This window comes from Loxodonta africana, chromosome 16 (assembly GCF_030014295.1).
Source record: "Loxodonta africana isolate mLoxAfr1 chromosome 16, mLoxAfr1.hap2, whole genome shotgun sequence".
Lineage (NCBI taxonomy): Eukaryota > Metazoa > Chordata > Mammalia > Proboscidea > Elephantidae > Loxodonta > Loxodonta africana.
Window position 1 is genome coordinate 30,238,268 of NC_087357.1, and position 17,210 is coordinate 30,255,477.

Below are 17,210 nucleotides of genomic sequence, written 5' to 3' on the forward strand. Positions count from 1 at the left end.
ACCCACCAGCTGCTCCATGGGAGAAAGAAGCAGCAGTCTGCTTCCTTAAAAACTTACAGCCTTAGAAACCCTATAGGGTCACTATGAGTTGCAGTGGGTTTGGTTTGGTTTTTCGCTTTGGCTGCCAGTTTCCAGAGTGCTGAGAAGCTGGTGCTCCACAGAAGCAGGTGATTTCTTCCAGGGCAAGTCTGAAAAAGGAAGGCAAATGCCAATTACTAAAGGCAGATGCTGCCATGAACATAATTTGCAGAACAATCAAATTAACAGCTATGGAGAAGGAAAGAGAGTGCCTGTGCAGGGAGGAAAGGGGACCAATCTGATAACAAAAGAGAGTTAATGACTTAAATTCACTGATTAAAAGATATACCCTTTCAAGTCATCTTCGCAGTTGACATAGTTGCCATAATTGCCTGAGTAAATTTTTTAAAACAAAGATTTTTTTAACTTCCTACTCCTCCTCTTTCAGGTGACCACGTCCACGCTGGGCGGAGAAGGCGAAGTATTGCCACCAAGCCATGAGCCACCTTTGTGGAACAGCCCCCCCGGACCAGTTCTTGCAATGGCTCATGGTGCTTCTGTTGAATTCCCTCCAGAGAGTGAGAGCTGGAGTCTGTCAACTTCCTACCGAGACAACATAGCCAAATAGGCAACTAGCGACACTTGTTTTAGCCTGGAACAATATACACATATATAAATCAGTCAAAGATAGACAATTTCAAACAGTTTCACTGCGTGGACTTTAAGAGTAGGTGCAGTGTTTTAGAATGAGACTGACTTCTCTGCTATCTAGATCTCAGCTCCTTGGGTTTCTTAACACTTGGCTCAAGCCCCAGCCTAGGAAAGCCATTTATATAAAGTTGGCTCAGGAGTCATTGCACTTTGTCTAAAAATGAGCCCAGAAACTGGCAGTGGGGGAGGAGGGTGCTTTCCTTGAGTTGATACTTGATAGGGGTGGGTCTGCTTAATGTTTCAAGGCTGTGCTCATAGGGCCTTCCTCTCCCATTCACTCTGTATTCTCCAGTCACAGAAAATAGTTGGCTAAGAAGTCACTCTTGGAATTGAAAAAGTTAAGAAATTCACTTCCCCTGTAGGAGGTGACAGGGTTTCTTATTACTTCTCTCTACATATTCCCACTTGCTTAGAAATTTACGTTTGTAGCTATGCTCTGTATCTATCGGTCCATGCTTGAGTTTATAGATTTGTTATACTGAGCTAGACTGCATGCAGCAAATAGAAGGGCCATGGGCAAGGGAGACTTGGAAGGAAGAGGGGAAAATAGAATGAATACCTGATGCCAGGAAGGATGGCTTCAGCTGGAGATGTCGCCCTCTGTCTGCACGTAGGAAATGGCATGGGAGGCTGGGGACAGTTGGTTTTTAAGCACTTTTCAATGTTTAAAAACATTTGTATCTGATCTATAAGATGAAAAGCCATTTCAAGTGTAAAATTTCCTATTAAAAATTTTTTCTCTTTTTTAATATGTTTAATGTGATCCACCTGACCAAAGTTGAAATATATATAACATATATATATATATATTTTTGGTTTGGTTTGGTTATATATGTTAATTGGGGCTGACTGCAACATTTTTTATCACAAACACAAGAAAGCAGAAATTGCTGTATTTTGGAACAGTCTCTGGCATTTTGTTTAATCAGACCTTTTTCTGCAAGGGCTAACTCAATCTGGGCATTTTACAAAGCATCTGAAGGTTTCCCCTAAGCGTGTTACTTGAAATAAACATATACACAACAAAAGAGCAATTTATTTACAATTACTGTAGTGATTTATTCTAGGACAAAGCAATTATAATTGTAAGGCAAGTAATAAAAAATGGAATATCAAAACTCCTATTAAGGAGAAATGGCACAGAGAAACACATAGCACAATCAGACACTCAAATCCAGAAGAGGCAATACTTGGTCCATTTGTAAAATTGTTATAATCTGTGACTCTCAATTTCTGAGCAGTTAAAAATGGGGTTAAAGTACATCTACTTCTACACCTCTTAAGAGACTGAATTGTTTTTCTTATTTTCTCACGTATTATCCTGGAAAACACACACCAGACACTTCACATGGCCTATTTGCTTCCTTTACTAAATACCCATGTGGCTATTAAGCTATGAACCAATCTGGAATTTTTTTAAATGAGCTCATGAATTTTGCAGAATTTCAGAAAACTTAAGCTTTACTACAAATGAACAACTTCAGCTTTACTGTCTAATGAAAACTTACCCTTGTATATAATGAATGCGCCACGCCTTTTTATGATTTGTTTTTTCAAATAAAAGTCATCAGTTTTACCCAAAGTTGGAATCTATTTACTTTGGTAATGGGCTCACATATCTGCTTTAATAACGATTCTTATCTGCATTAATCAGATTTATGAGTTCTTCCCTTAGTTACTGGGTTTACCTTACTAGGATATCCGAAAGTCTTCACCTGGTTTTATGCCCGAGTGAAATAGCGCAGAAGTCCAAACCTGCTACCTTCTCTGGACAGAACCCAGAAAAAGGACAAGGGCTGGTATGTCCTCAGTGGGACAGTAATGATCTGAGTCTTTGTTCCAGTAAAAAAAAAAAAAAAAAAAAAGCCACGAAAGAAGTCAATAGCTTGCAAGGCTCCTGGAAAACAGCGTGCCATGTCTCCCTTCAGCAGAGCTGAACACTTGCCAGATGATGCAGCCTAGTGTCTACTGAATCTTGCATGAGCGTATCAATGACAAAACGAGGTTACTTTAGCAGAAGTGAGGTCAAAAGGTTTGTGAACTGCTTGGTGAGAAAAACAATCCATCCCAAGGGAAAAACAGGAAATAAAGTATGTACATCAAATTGTCACGGCTCTAGACTTTTTGGAGCCACGGAGGGTGGATGAACCCCTGAAACTACTGCCCTGAGGTAATCTTTAAACCTTAAACCAAAAATATCCCCTGAAGTCATCTTAAAACTGAACAACCATTTAGCTTAACTAGTGAAAAATGTCTGCCTTGAGCATTATGCTCTTCTAAGAACTATCTCTATAGGATCAAATTGACAACAGTAACTCAATAAACAGGAACCTTACTGGGCAGTGAATTTATGTTAATGAGGAACAACTCAGAAAAGGAGGGTGAGAATGGCTGCATAACTCGAAGAATGTAATCAGTGTCACTAAATTCTACATGTAGAAACTGCCGAACTGGTGTGTTTTGCTGTGCGTAGTTGCAAAAACAAAATAATTTAGGGAAAAAAAGGTATGTACATATTTATGTTGATGGAAATGTTTTAAACACCTCCCAAAGAAGGGGTTTGCATGCTGAAAGACACCCCCCTTTACTAGAAAACATCTGTGTGTGTGTGTGTGTGTGTGTGTGGTGTTGACAACAGGAGGCTACGAATACTAGTAAGTTTGGTAAGATTGAAAGATCTGAGGGACTGCACTCAACTACTAGCCAAAAACTTGGTGGTTTGAACCCAAACAGAGGTGCCTTGGAAGACACGCCTGGTGATGTTTCCAAAAGGTCACAGCCTTAAAAGCCCTATGGAGCAGTTCTACTCTGCACACATGGGGTGGCCATGAGTCGGAATCGACTCCACAGCTACTAACAACAACAGGATCAAAAAAGCTGCCAAGTATTCTCACGAAGCACAACCTCATTTCAAAGATTCACAATAAAAGACCGCTTCCCGAAACAGATTAAGAGATAACTTTATTTTTCATTTGTCAATCCCATGATTGAAAAGACATGTTTGCTCCCAAAGAGACAAGAGGCATAACATGAAACAAAATTCTGAAAATTTAGCTTGTGAAGTTATTACACTGCAAATCAGAGGAGGATCACAAAAAGCTGCAGCCAGTGTTTAGAACTGGTGTAACACTCGACCTCAAGCTTAGGAGCAGAAATTTTCAAGCTGTATCAAAAACACGTCAGCCACAGAAGAGCAACAATACAGGCATTACTGTTGTGCCTTCAACTTATGAAAAGCATTTAAAATATCATCGCATTTCATTTCAAAGATCATTTTCCAGAAAAGAACTGATTTATTTACTCAAAAGGCTATTAGAAGGAACTTAGTCTCCTCTCCCACCTCAGTTCCAGGTTTTTCTTTAATCAACAAGATCTCTAGGTAATAATTGGACAGAATTTGGCTTCTCAGAAGAGCCTTTGTCGTTTAAGCACAGTGTGGAATGGGGAAAAAAGTGTGTAGTTCTAAGGAAACTAAAAGAGTACAAAAGACAGTAACTTCTGAAACTCGCTGATGCTCAAGGAATCAGAGACCCTCCGTTAAAGTGGGTCCCCTTGCCTGAGAGCTTTGTGCTTGAGGAAACACTACTTAGAGGTAGCTCTGGTTCTGGTTTATACTGAATTATAATTTGCTTTATCCTGTTACAGGAAGGTTCTAATATTATCAGCAAAGGTAAGCACTCTAAATTTCCTCCTTACCCATCCTACAGGTTCTCCATAGAAAAGGGTAAGAAGAAGCTTAATTGTGACTCTATATGAGAATAGCAGCTAATTCGGCAATTCACACCCAACTCTAGACTGACAGGACAGGAGAGGCACGCTGGTGCGAGGAGCTCTAGGAGCTAGACCTGCTAAGTGTAGAGGTCCGCTGTGTTCACAGCACTCGGGGCAGGAGAGACACTGAGTCATTAGGGTACACACACACGGAGAATTTCTTTTTAGAAATTTCATAGCACATGCTGCCACAGCAACAAAAACCAAATCAGGAATGAATTGATCTATGTTCTTAGATTTCAAAGAAGCCTGTGACTCTCCCCCACTCCCACCTACACTTGTGCAAGAAAGATGGCTAGTATCTACCTGAAGAGCAGGCAGAGCAAGGGGTCGGCAGGTATGGGGACGAACAGCATATTCTATAACAAAACACTTCTTGAAAAGATTTCCGTAACTTTTAGTATTAAAGTGAGGGTCTCGCCTCTACATGTGAGTCATTTTACAGGCCCTCACCCACATGAGTACGCCACACCGGGAAGGGAATTCCTATGTGAACACTGAATCCAAAGGGCAGTTCTAAGGGAGACTCAAGAGTTGTTAATAAACTTCCCCAGAGTGTCAACCGTGCCACTCTGAGCCTTTCTACTTGACTCAATAATCTGAATGCCAAGTTGAGAAGAATAGAGAGATTTAAATATTCAGACCAAATTATTTACCACAAGCTATTTAGCACACAGGATATCACCTAAATGATCCGGAAAAAATGTCTAAAACCAGGAAAAAACGTCTACTGCCCGAAATATATTTAATTTTTAAAAAGTCAATAACTGAAATTTTTCAAAGGAGAAAGCAGTATAAGAATCTTCCTCCCCTCTCTCTAATCAAATAAATCATTAAATATACTGGGCAACATTATACCATCATTTTTATCATAACAATATAAACAATTTCCATCATCATCCTGAATGTTACTTTATAAAGATATATATTTAAAAGGCTTTCAAAAAACATTTTTTCAACCCAGCATTAGAGAATAAAGCATTAAGAGTTTTGTATACAGTAACACATTTGTGTCATAAGTGCACGAATTTACAACCATACATTTTATATATATATATATACATATGTGTGTGTATACATATGTAGGTATGTATATATGTATATACGAAAAACAAACTTGGCCAGAAATTAAGGCTAGCTACAAGCTATCCAAGTAAATTATGCTTCTCAAAAACTATTACAAAACTAAAATCACACGTGCATTTTCAAGTCATCTAAACCACTGACGAAATAAGCTTCAGCATTCAAAGTTTTAAAATTAACTGCAAGAAAGTGCTATAGACATTTACATTTTCTTAATACAAATCACTGTTCCCACAAAGTTATGTTTAAATTTTTGATCAGCCTCCAATGTAACATAACTAAAAACTGAAAGGTTTACAATGTAGCAAAGGACAGACAGCCTGTGTCATCTACAAATGTGTCACCTCACGTACCAAAGTACAGTTGGTGCTAATACTGTCTGAGCTGACACGTGGTTGAGATTCTAAGCCTCCAGAGGACAAAGAGTGAACATTTCATCAATAATTACACATATCAGCAACCCTAAGATAAACGTTTCCGACTTTTCCCACTCAAAGTAAATAATTTAAACTTGGAACAAAATAAAACCAAAATATAAGTGACCTCATTTCAAAACAACAAAAAATGACATTTCTAACATTTGTCTAAATATTTAAATACTTCCTTAAAAAGTATTCTCAATAAATGCTTCTTTTAAGATTAATTTCAGAACATACATTTATAAATACAAGCTCAGAGCCTCTAGGCCTCTGAAAAAGTTCTAAACAGACAGAATTGGCTATGATGGGGAGAAGTCATTTAACCAACTCATGTAATTTTAGGAAATAAACTGGGACAGCTATATCACCTAAATGATCCAGAAAAAACATCACTTTTAATTTGCTGAGTTTTACATTTCCTACTTGGACATCTACAAGTTGCCCTTTTTTTTTTATTACTCTTGTTCATATTTCCAAGCTTTGTACAACATATATTGTAGGGTGAAAACTTCTATCAAATGTAATAAGAGCAAGATTTTAAAAAACAGTAATGTTCGATGCTAAGGGTATTTTGTCCCTGTTGAAACAAAAAAGAAAATCCTACTTTAAACTTGATTGAAATTTAGTGTTTTAGGCATTATATTAACAAAACTAGCACCCTTAATTATTAGCTCACACCTATACAGGTAATTATTTTAGACAAATTAATGAAATAAATCTTCTCTTATTTATAAGAGTTTGTTTCTATGTTTACAGATAAAATATATTTACTTACTGAGTCAATTGCATATTTTGAGCAACTCATAGCTTTCTCATGAGAACTGATTCACCAAAAGAAAATTATTCCAACTCTTGACCGCAGAGTTTCAGCTAGAGAATTTAGGCATCATGGAGACATTAGGTCGGGTAAAAAGATATTTATTGATACTAAGTGATGTAACAGTTGTTTTTTTGTTTTTTAATAATTTTAAACATTATTTCTCTAACAGTTTCTCAAGTAACAGTATCTAAAGAACAAAAATGTTTAGATTAATATACAAAATCACCTTAGGGAATTACTGCAAGATGCCACTTTGCCAACACGGCCCAGCATCTGTCTTAGTTCTTTTCCCCTTCATCTTTGCTTTAAAACAAACAAATGAAAAAACACCTAGAAGGTGAGGCAGGTGATTGTCTCCATGAACTATGTGACATAGACTGTGGCAGAAGATGAAGAGAATAGAATGACATATTTAAAAAAGCCAAACCCAATCAGAGAATGCTTCCCATTGTTACGACCCGGTGGAATGCAAGCTAGGAATAGGATAGAATTTGGAAATCCGGCTCTGTGTTGAAGGGTTAAGGCATTCAGACTCCCCGGTCATTTTAAAGAACACTTCCTGTTCCTGTAGTTTCCTGGCAAACTCTTCTTCCAGTGTCTTAAAAAGGAAGGGAAAAAGAAGTTATTATGTGCTGGTATTACAAATTGAATTTATCCTGACAGCCAAGACTAAACTACTTGCTCAAAACTTTATATCACCCTAAGGAAGATAGGACTGATCAATAGTTAAGATCATAGGCTTTGCACAGCCCTAGCTTCAAGTCTCAACTCAGCCATAAGAATGAATAAACCAAAAAACCCATTATCATCAAATTAACTCATAGTGACCAAAGGAAAGAGTAAAAACTACTCCATAGGATTTCCAAGGCTGTACTCTTTACAGAAGCAGACTGTTACCTCTTTGACTCTCAGACCAGCTGATGGGTTTGGACCACCAACCATTTGATTAGCAGCTGCTGAGTGCTTAACCACTGGGCAACCAAGGCTCTTTTACAAATGGATGGTATAAGCCAATTACTTAACTTTTCTATATCACAAAATCATTGACCACATAACCTTTGACCCCACTGGGTTACTATATGCAGGTTAAACGTGATAATGATGTGCTTACCACACAGGAGGCGCTCAATAGGTGGCACCTATTAACACGGCACGTACCACTTTTTGTTTTGGTTACTGATATACACGTCTCTATTTCCCACACTAGACTGTAAGTTGCTTGAAGGTAAGACCTAAACCAGATTCATGTTTACATCTCCCAATACAGGGCAAATACAAGGGCTTGATAAATATTTGAGTTTTCAATAACTTCATGGACAAGTGATTTAGGGACAAGTATTTTTTTTATTGCTGTAGAGGTACGAAGTATGGAAGAAGATGGAAGGATACAGGAAGATTTCTCAGAAGAAGTACAACAAGCTCAGCTTTGAAAGAAAGAATTCGATAGGCAGGATGTGGATGGCATGCCAGAGAGAGGGAACAGCTGGAACAATGGCACAGGTCAGGAGAGCATGGGGTTGGTGTGAGGAATGGTGACTATGTTTAATGCTGGAACATGGACAGAGAACAGAGAAAGTGGGAAAGTGGCTAATGAAAGACGAAGCTGGAAAGGCTCACCGTGGCCAAAGTGTGGTACTATGAAGGCTTCAAAGACAAGCTGAGGCCTTTATATTTTATTCTGATGGAAATGAAGATTTAGCAACACCACTATGACACTATCAAGATGTTCTTGAGTATAAGTACTTGGGAGATGCACGAAAGTAGGATGAAAGAGAGTATACTATAGCCCATTAGTGGACAATTTACATTTACATAGAACATTAGTGAACAATTTACACAACTAGTTGAAGGTAACAACAGGAAAGAGAATGAGAAATATTATGAAAAGAGTCAAGATGCATTGGCATCTGATTGAATGTGGAGTGTGACAGAAATAAAAAATAATAGTTTCTAGCCTAGATGTCAATTAAGAGAACAGAAATGATGGGAAGATCATCTGATGGTGGATGGAAATGGAGGGAGGGGGAAAGTAAGATGGAGATGAAGGAATAAGGATGTTGAGTTTGGTCTTCTCTCTGCCATGGATTGAATTTGTGTCCCCCAAAAATACTGTCAACCTGGCTAGGCTATGAGTCCCAGTATTGTGTGGCTGTCCTTCATTTTGTGATCTAATGTAGTTATCCTCCATTTTATAGTATGTTGTAAATCCTAACCTCTATATGTTAGTGAGGCAGGATCAGCCTGGGGTGCATCTTGAATCACGGCCTCACTCAAGTCACACCCTTACATAAGTCACGCCTTTACCTGAGTCATAACTTTTATCTTATAAGAGATAAAAGGAGAGAGAAGTAAGCAGACAGTAAACTAAACCCGTTGCCATCAAGTTGATTCCGACTCATAACAACCCTGTAGGACAGAGAAGAACTGCCCCATAGGGTTCCCAAGGAGTGGCTGGTGGATTCAAACTTCTGACCTTTCGGTTAGCAGCTGTAGCCCTTAATCAATGCACCACCAGGGCTCCTGAGCAGAGAGTAGAGGGGCCTCACTACCACCAAGAATGAAGAGCTGGGAATGAAGCACATCCTTTGGACCCATGGTCCCTGTGCTGAGAGCCTCCTAGACCCAGGGGAAAATTGATACCAAGACACATGGAGATGGAGGGCCCACAGACGTTGAAAGGAAACAAGGACCCTCCTCTAGAGCTGAAAGAGAGGGAAAGCCCTCTCTGTCTTCCCCTAGAGCTGGCACCCTGAATTTGGACTTCTAACCTACTAACCGGGAGGGAATAAATTTCTGTTAAAGCCATCCACTTGGGGTATTTCTGTTATACCAACATTAGATAACTAAGAAAATACTCAAGAATTGAGTTTTCATTCTTCAGTCAACATTCAACAAGTATGTAATGATCAGTATGCCAGGAGCTGTTCCAAAAGTTGGCTACACATCAGTGAACACAGGTAACAGACTACTTCCAGGGAGTTTACATTCTCTGAAAGAAGACAAACAATAAACAAATACATCTGATGGAGATGACTATTATGAAGAAAAATAAACAAGTGTGAGGAGAAAGGGAATGTTTAGGTGGGAGTAGGGACTATTTTATAGATAGTGGTCAAAAAAAGGAACTTTTGAGAGATACTTGAACAGAGGCCTGAATGAAATGATAAGGAGTGGAACATGCAGATGGAAAATACGAGCTCAGAGCTTGGACTGATAATAATAAAAACAATCAATAATAAAGCAATAGCAATAATTCAATGAACCCTGACTATGGCTCGGGTAGTGGAATAAACATAACTTGTTTTAACTCTCTTAGCCCCAGTTAGGTAGGTAGTATCATCCTTGTTTTACAAATGAGGAAAACTGGGCTTAGAAATGTTAAGTAACGAAATTAATCAGTAAGTGGCAACAAGGAGATGTAAACCCAGATCTGACTCTAGAGCCTGTGCTCTATACAACCCTTAGTATACAGGCTTTGGAACTGTCCTTAAATATGCAACAGTTGAAACCATGACTAGCTACAAGATCACCAAGATAGAGAATTCAGAGAAAGAATAGAGCTACGGACATAAAATTGGGAAATGTCCACATTTCAGGTGACTAGAAGACAAAGAGAAGGTGATAAAGAGCATAGAAAAAGAAAAGTTATATCACAAAAGCCAGGCAAGAGGAGAATTTTAAGAAACAAGATTTTTAACAGTGCCTCTGATACTAAACTGATCGTCACTAGGGCCTATACAGGAAGACGATAGGATTTGGTTATCACCAACTCACTTGGAACCATCGTCAACAAGTTCAATTGGGGAGTTTGAGGTGAAAGTTAGGCTGCAAGGAGTTAAATGAGAAACTGGAGGGAGGGACTTTTCACTATTTACCCTTTTGTACCTTTTGAATTCTGAACCATGTGAATGTATCACCTATCCAAAAAAGTTTTAAATAAATGAAATTTAAATCAAAAAGCCATACTATCATCTGATTTAGTCATTTCATTTCCTTTAGAAACTCTTAGCACTTGGTAGGGGCTACATACGTATTTTCTTGATTGGTCGATTAGATGAATGAAAAGAAAGAATAGTTGAAACATACAGCAGGGAGGAACCCAAGAGAAAACAAGGGCTTAAGGGTTAGCAAGTAGATAGGGATCATATGGTGATAGCAAAAACAGTTGAAATGGTTGCCCAATAGGACCAGGTAGTCAAGTACAAACAGGGAAAATGCAGGGAGGGAAGGATGAAGGAGGGAAGGAAGGGAGTTGTCCTGATTTTAACCCAGACCAGTGCCCTCGAGTCGATTCCGACTCATAGCGACCCTACAGGACAGAGTAGAACTGCCCCACGGAGTTTCCAAAGAGCGCCTGGCAGATTCGAACTGCCGATTTTACTGGACTGTAAATTTAATTAGTATACAGGATCCTTGTAATCTGGCTCCAGTCCATCTGTCATTATTTCCTTTACTCTTTCTCTCCCTTCCTAATGCCTACATACAGGCACACACACCTCTAAGGAACTATCTACAATTCTCTGTACACATCACTTGCATTCATGCTCTTCCCTCTACTTAAAATGCCTCCACCACCCCAACCTGTCCATCTGCCTAGAAAGCTCTTACTCATCCTTCAAGCCTCACTTGGCTTACAAGGCACTTCCTCGCTAAAGCTTTTCCTGACTTCCCTGGGCAGATTTAAGCACTCCTCCTCCTTTGCTTGTACATTCTGCTCTTTTCCCCCGTATCTTATGCTTACCTCTTCAGGGCAGATCCCACAGATTTGTAATTGCTCATCATTAGATTCCAAACCCTTCGGGGACTTTGTCTTTTCATCCCCGTATCTCCTATACCTGACACACATGCCGTAAAGAACCAATGGCTGGGTGTATGGGTGGATGAATGCAAGCATAGAATTTTAATCAAAGCTTTTAAAATTACCTTTTTCCGAGGTCTCAATTTCTCTCTCCACTCCTTTAATTCTTGGCTGTGCTCCTCATCTAACTCCTTTAGTTTCTGAGTCTCATGCTCAACTAATAGATGACATTTTTCATTCTGAAAATAAAGTTTGGATTAAAAAAAATTCAGATCAACTAAGCAACTTTTCATGATCTTCCAAAATAATTACTCATCAAGCTATTACTGATTCAAGTTCCCCCCTGAAAACCAAGGGCCAAGAATTACGAGATGAGTCATAACTTCATTTTCGCAAGTTTAGAAGCTGCATCTATTACTCACCATATAAAAAAACTTAACAAAGAAAGAATTAGTTTGAACCTTTGTTTATCCTTTCCAAGAAGGTCTGCTCATAAAACTGACACTTTAGAAGGCAGCTTGCATGCATTTTATCCAATGGTACCAGAAAGTAGAATTAGTAAATTAAGCAAATATATAAAATACCACAATGCCTTCACAGTACACAACTTCACTACTCTTGAAATCTGAAACGTTTTAGGCTAGATACTAAGGAGGCTAGAGGCCAAAGAGTTCTCTCTTAAAGTAACCTTTAAAAATTCCCAGTCTAGTTCATCACATTGTTCAAAAACCTAAAAGAAAATAAACTATTTCTCTTTAAATGCAAAGAAATTTTTAATGTAGAATCTGAAAACAAAACTGCCTATTTTGAAAACATTGTATATCGTTTTTGCTAAATATGCTAAAAACAACACACAATACTGCTTTTGAAAGACTCAATTTCTTAGATTTAATTTGGCTGCACGTTTATATTAATCACGGTTATATAAAATCTAAATGGGTGCCCCTGATACTAAACTGATCACTTGGGTCTACACAGGCAACTCAGTCTCATATCCCAGCATTTTTATGAGTAATGTGCAGTTTACTATGGCTAGCCACTGTTTTCCGAAACCAGTCGCCGAGCGGCCCGTCCATGAGCTCTGCTTGCTTGCTGCCCTATCTAACCTGCAGCTGGTGCAGCTCTCGGACATTGGCGTCACACTGCAACTGAAGATCCCGCATTTGGTTTTCGTGTTTTTGATGCTGAGCCATTCTCTCATTTTTCTGCCTTTTTTCTTCTTGAGTAGCAAACTAAAAACAAGAAAAACAAAAGACAAATTATGGTTTAATGAGCATTGTAAGCTGTGCATTTTCCAAATGTATAATTAAGGAATTTAACAAAACTTAAAGAAGTACAAGAAACTGAAGCTGCAAGGAATGACACGCTGTCACTTAAAGCTGGAGTCTGTGTCTTTCTTGGCTTTAGGGAGGACTTCTGATTAAAACCTAGATCCTCCTATCTGCTTGGTGACAACAGGTTGTTTGTATATGGGACCTATGACTGCAGAACTGTCATAATAAGGCCATCTATTTACTTAAAAATCTGTCCAAGTCATCTCATTCCCAGGGTTGGTCTTAGGACCAGTCTAGCCAAGAACATGGTGTAGGGCACAGGAAGGAGGGCTTTGGCCCTTGTGGTCACCATCATAGCAAGCCTATGTTGGTATGTGCTGTATACCTAGCCCCGGTACGCAGAGTTGAACCGAATGTCCACAAGCGCTAGGTGGCTCTAAATATTTACAACACGATTACGCAGCATTTCTAAAAGTCATTTAAAATTTTAAAACCTGAAAGAGAAGAGAGCAGTCTACTTATTTACCTGTTTAATTTTTTCACGGTCCTGATCTGGTGTGGCTGTTGAGTTAATTCTCAAGCTTTTCTTAAACATGGCCATTCGAGTCTTGGCTTCACTGCGCTGAATCTTGGGCAGTCTTGCTCTTTCCTGAGTCTGTCTGTTTCTCAATTCCTCAATGAGTCGCTGATTGTAACGCTGCATTTGTTCTGTTTCCTAAGAGAGTTTTAAACAGAATCCAGTGACGCTGATGTAATTTAATACTCAGGTCACACATGTGCTCAAACACATCATTTTTTGTTGTTGTTTCCCAAAATGACCCTCTCTTTTGTTGCGTAGTGACCATCAAAACATCAAGCAAAACAGAATTTACAAGGAAAATAAAAGTTACTAGTGATAAGAGTCTCGTATTAGAACTCTCTTTTACTAAGCACAGAGAGTCCACACTTCTTAGTTAACCATAAATGGAGCCAAAATAGCTATCTTTGAGAGACAAGATGAAGATCACAATGTATAAGAGAACTTTAAACACTGTAATTAGTTATCTTCCTTATAATTTATAGAAAAGAAGTTTGCAGTCATGATCAAGATATAGTTTATTATTCCAAACTTCATCACAGAAATATTAGGATAAAAGAGAGCCAGAAAAGGACTTTGAAGTTCATTCTCTAAGAAATATAAACGGCAAAACTGAATAATTTTGCAACCTTTAAAAAGAACAAAAGAGTGAACAAGTTTCGTTTCATTAACCTTCTCGTGGCGCTTAAGTAGCTGATGTCTTTGCATGAAATACTGATCTTTAAGTTGCTGTTTGAGCATCTGGTGCTTTTCTTGTAAGTGTCTTTCTTCAAGCTCCCAAATTGCAGCTTCTCGAGCTAGAAGAAGAAAGCAGTCTTCAGAATGTCACTTTGCTCTTTTCACTAATGTACTTTTGGACTTTGATATTTACATAAAAGTATTCTATATATACTAATTTATACACACACTGACATCCTAAGCTATAAATGAAATGCTACCAATGTAAAGGTATTAGTATCTACTATTACTTTCCACTCTCCTCTAATTTCCTATAAACAGTGAACGCCCCATTCCCCACACCAAAACTCCACTTAATCATCTTAATGAGAAAGAAAATTATCCCAGCTAAATTGTCAGGGGACGTGAGTGCTTAGAATTCCATTCCATCATGGAACCATTAAGTATGCCAACCATTACAAGGCATAATGAGCCCACAGAATTACTCCAGTATATTTCTAGTCTTAACTGGACAAGAAGGTGTTTTAAAGGTTACATGTTTATGTTCACTTCTACTGTCATAAAAATAATTCTACATCTTGCATAAAAAAATTCTATTTAAGTTTTTTCTCTTATTTGCCACAACTTACTTTATCCTCTTTCTCTACCGCCCTAGCAAAGGAAAGCATTTTTTGTATCATTTCCAAGTAATATCTTAGCAACAGTTTCAAGACATCATCTTACATATGTGCACGTGCTGCGTAATTCTATATACCTCTCATTAGCTGCTGTTTGTTATTCAGGCACTCTCTTTCAATATTGGCTAACTCTGCCTTCTGTTGTTGGATGATCTTTTTCAAAGAGCCATCTAATTCTTGCTGTTGCTTCTGAACAAACTCTTGTTCCTATTAGATACAGTTAACCATAAGTTAGTAGTATGCTTAAACAACCACTTATCTGTAAGATGCATATATTAGTGGTTAATAAGACTTCCACACCAAGTTTGCAAAGTTCACTGGATTTAGAAATCATCAAAATTATATAGTAGCTACGTAACATAAATGTATTAGTCACCCAGTTCAAGCCCAGAAATGTAAAGACTTACAGTACATAATATTCTAAACTTACTGTTAAGAATGATATACACAAAAGAAACCTATATTCCACTCATAAATAAAATGCCCAATTACACTGGCATCTTTGGGAAAATAATATGTTTACAGCTTCTAAAATTGGCTATTTCACTATGATTTGGCTAGAATAAAAGCCAACAGCAAATGCCTTTTAAGAAGAAAGGCAATAAATAGCTAGTAAGTAAAGCAGGTATTTCTCTATGAAGAATAAGGAGGAAATAGCATGGTTACACTAACAGAGGAAGATAGTTTCTGTATCTACAATTGTGTCTAAAAAGGAAAACAATGGTTTGAGGACTTAATGAGAAATAATGCATTGCGAGACACATGTGAACTAGGAATAAGACAAGAAAGTTACATATTATAAATCCTTGAACAAATTCCTGCGTTTCTACTAACACGTTTTGTTTGGGATTCACTTGTTCATCCAAGTATCTGAGTACATATTATTTGCCCAAGTGCCAATTTTATGCTTTAAAAAAACCCTCCAATTACTGTATAAGAAAAGGAAATGTAAAAGTGCTAGATCCTATATTTATAGAACAATATTCAAATTAAAGATGTAAATTTTGCCAGTAAATATTTGAATCCCCACTCCCCTTGCCAGCAGTTATACCAGTCTGTGATTAGCTCAAGGGATAGTCAACTCAATCTGGATTTGGATATTTATGACTGAAGCACCACTGCCCCTCATAGGCCCTCTTAAGGCACATTCGGAAGAGAAAACCCAAGGTTCGTTTTAGATACTATCCTTAAACCTTGGACAGCCTGCCACGATCTGGATCACTACTGACCAAGTCTTTGGAACACAAGGGAGTGAGCCTAGCTATGTTCCTCAGGGTGTTTGCCTTATTACAGTGTTTCTGGAGTCCCTGGGTGGCATAAACAGTTAACTGCTGGTCTACTAACCAAAAGGTTTGTGGTTCGAGCCCACTCAGAGGCATCTTAGAAGAAAGACCTGGCGATCAGCTTCCAAAAGGTCACAGCCTTGAAAACTCTATGGGATACAGTTCTACTCTGCACACATGGGGTCTCCATGAATCAGAATCAACTCTATGGCTACTGATTTTGATTTGTATCAAATCAAAACACTCTACCAGTGTTTCTGGAGGTCAGAATCAGTTCCTTACAGTTCTTGCCATCCTGTTAAAGTAATGCTGTGTCACCTGTATCATCAGTGATATCTCAGCATAAATACAAACAGGTAACACTACAAAAGACTAATAAATTCCCTCTTTAAAATAACCAGCTTGACTAGTCACCTAAATAACTTTATCAGAGCCAAAGAAACTCAATGAATATTTAAATTCGGCTACCTAGAATAAAGGCTTTTGGGTTTTATTTAAAGGGATACAAAATCTCCATGCCTATCTTTTAAGCCATTATAATAAATCGTTCAGCTTCTCTATATTATATTTTCCTGCAGTAATTATTATTTGTAATAAAAATTATTTTTCTAAGTTTCTTGAAAATTTCTATATGTAAATTTATTTAATAAACTCACTATAACCTGCATAAATATCAAAGGACTCTCCTTTGTTCGATATTTTTACCACTGCATAAAACCAAACCAAACCCAGTGCCGTTGAGTCGATTCCGACTCATAGCGGCCCTACAGGACAGAGTAGAACTGCCCCATAGAGTTTCCAAGGAGTGCCTGGTAGATTCGAACTGCCAATCCTTTGGCTGGCAGCCGTAGCACTTAACCACTAAGCCACCAGGGTTTCTACCACTGCATAAAGGGCTTTAAAAATATATCTGTGTAGACAGAAACAGTGGGTCCAAATTAACTACTGTAAATGTAAATTTTACATTTAGACCCAAAAAAATCAAGTGCAAAAGTATAGAATGGGATGAATAAATACATTATTTATGTTAAAACAAAAAAGACAATATATGTCATTGTCCCCACATAAGTGAATGCAATTTGTCATCAGTCCACTTTTGAT

General features: G+C 38.1%; 2 protein-coding genes across 3 annotated transcripts in view; one reads left to right on the forward strand and one right to left on the reverse strand.

Moving 5' to 3' along the window:
- COL17A1 (collagen type XVII alpha 1 chain) overlaps window positions 1-2,304 on the forward strand; it is a 47,306-nt gene extending 45,002 nt beyond the window's left edge. Inside the window, exon 56 of the mRNA XM_023546753.2 lies at window positions 467-2,304. Coding sequence (XP_023402521.1) covers window positions 467-519 — 53 coding nt within the window. The 3' untranslated portion in view covers window positions 520-2,304. The remainder of the gene's footprint in view (window positions 1-466) is intronic.
- Window positions 2,305-3,666: 1,362 nt separating this feature from the next.
- The window catches only part of SLK (STE20 like kinase), a 50,806-nt gene continuing 37,262 nt past the window's right edge, over window positions 3,667-17,210 (reverse strand). For both annotated transcript variants that reach the window (XM_023546754.2, XM_010589006.2), the window contains 6 exons: window positions 14,904-15,033; window positions 14,144-14,268; window positions 13,421-13,609; window positions 12,727-12,852; window positions 11,746-11,859; window positions 3,667-7,420 (listed from right to left, as the gene is read on the reverse strand). In XM_023546754.2, the coding sequence (XP_023402522.1) occupies window positions 7,274-7,420; window positions 11,746-11,859; window positions 12,727-12,852; window positions 13,421-13,609; window positions 14,144-14,268; window positions 14,904-15,033 (831 nt within the window). In that variant the 3' untranslated portion in view covers window positions 3,667-7,273. The remainder of the gene's footprint in view (window positions 7,421-11,745; window positions 11,860-12,726; window positions 12,853-13,420; window positions 13,610-14,143; window positions 14,269-14,903; window positions 15,034-17,210) is intronic.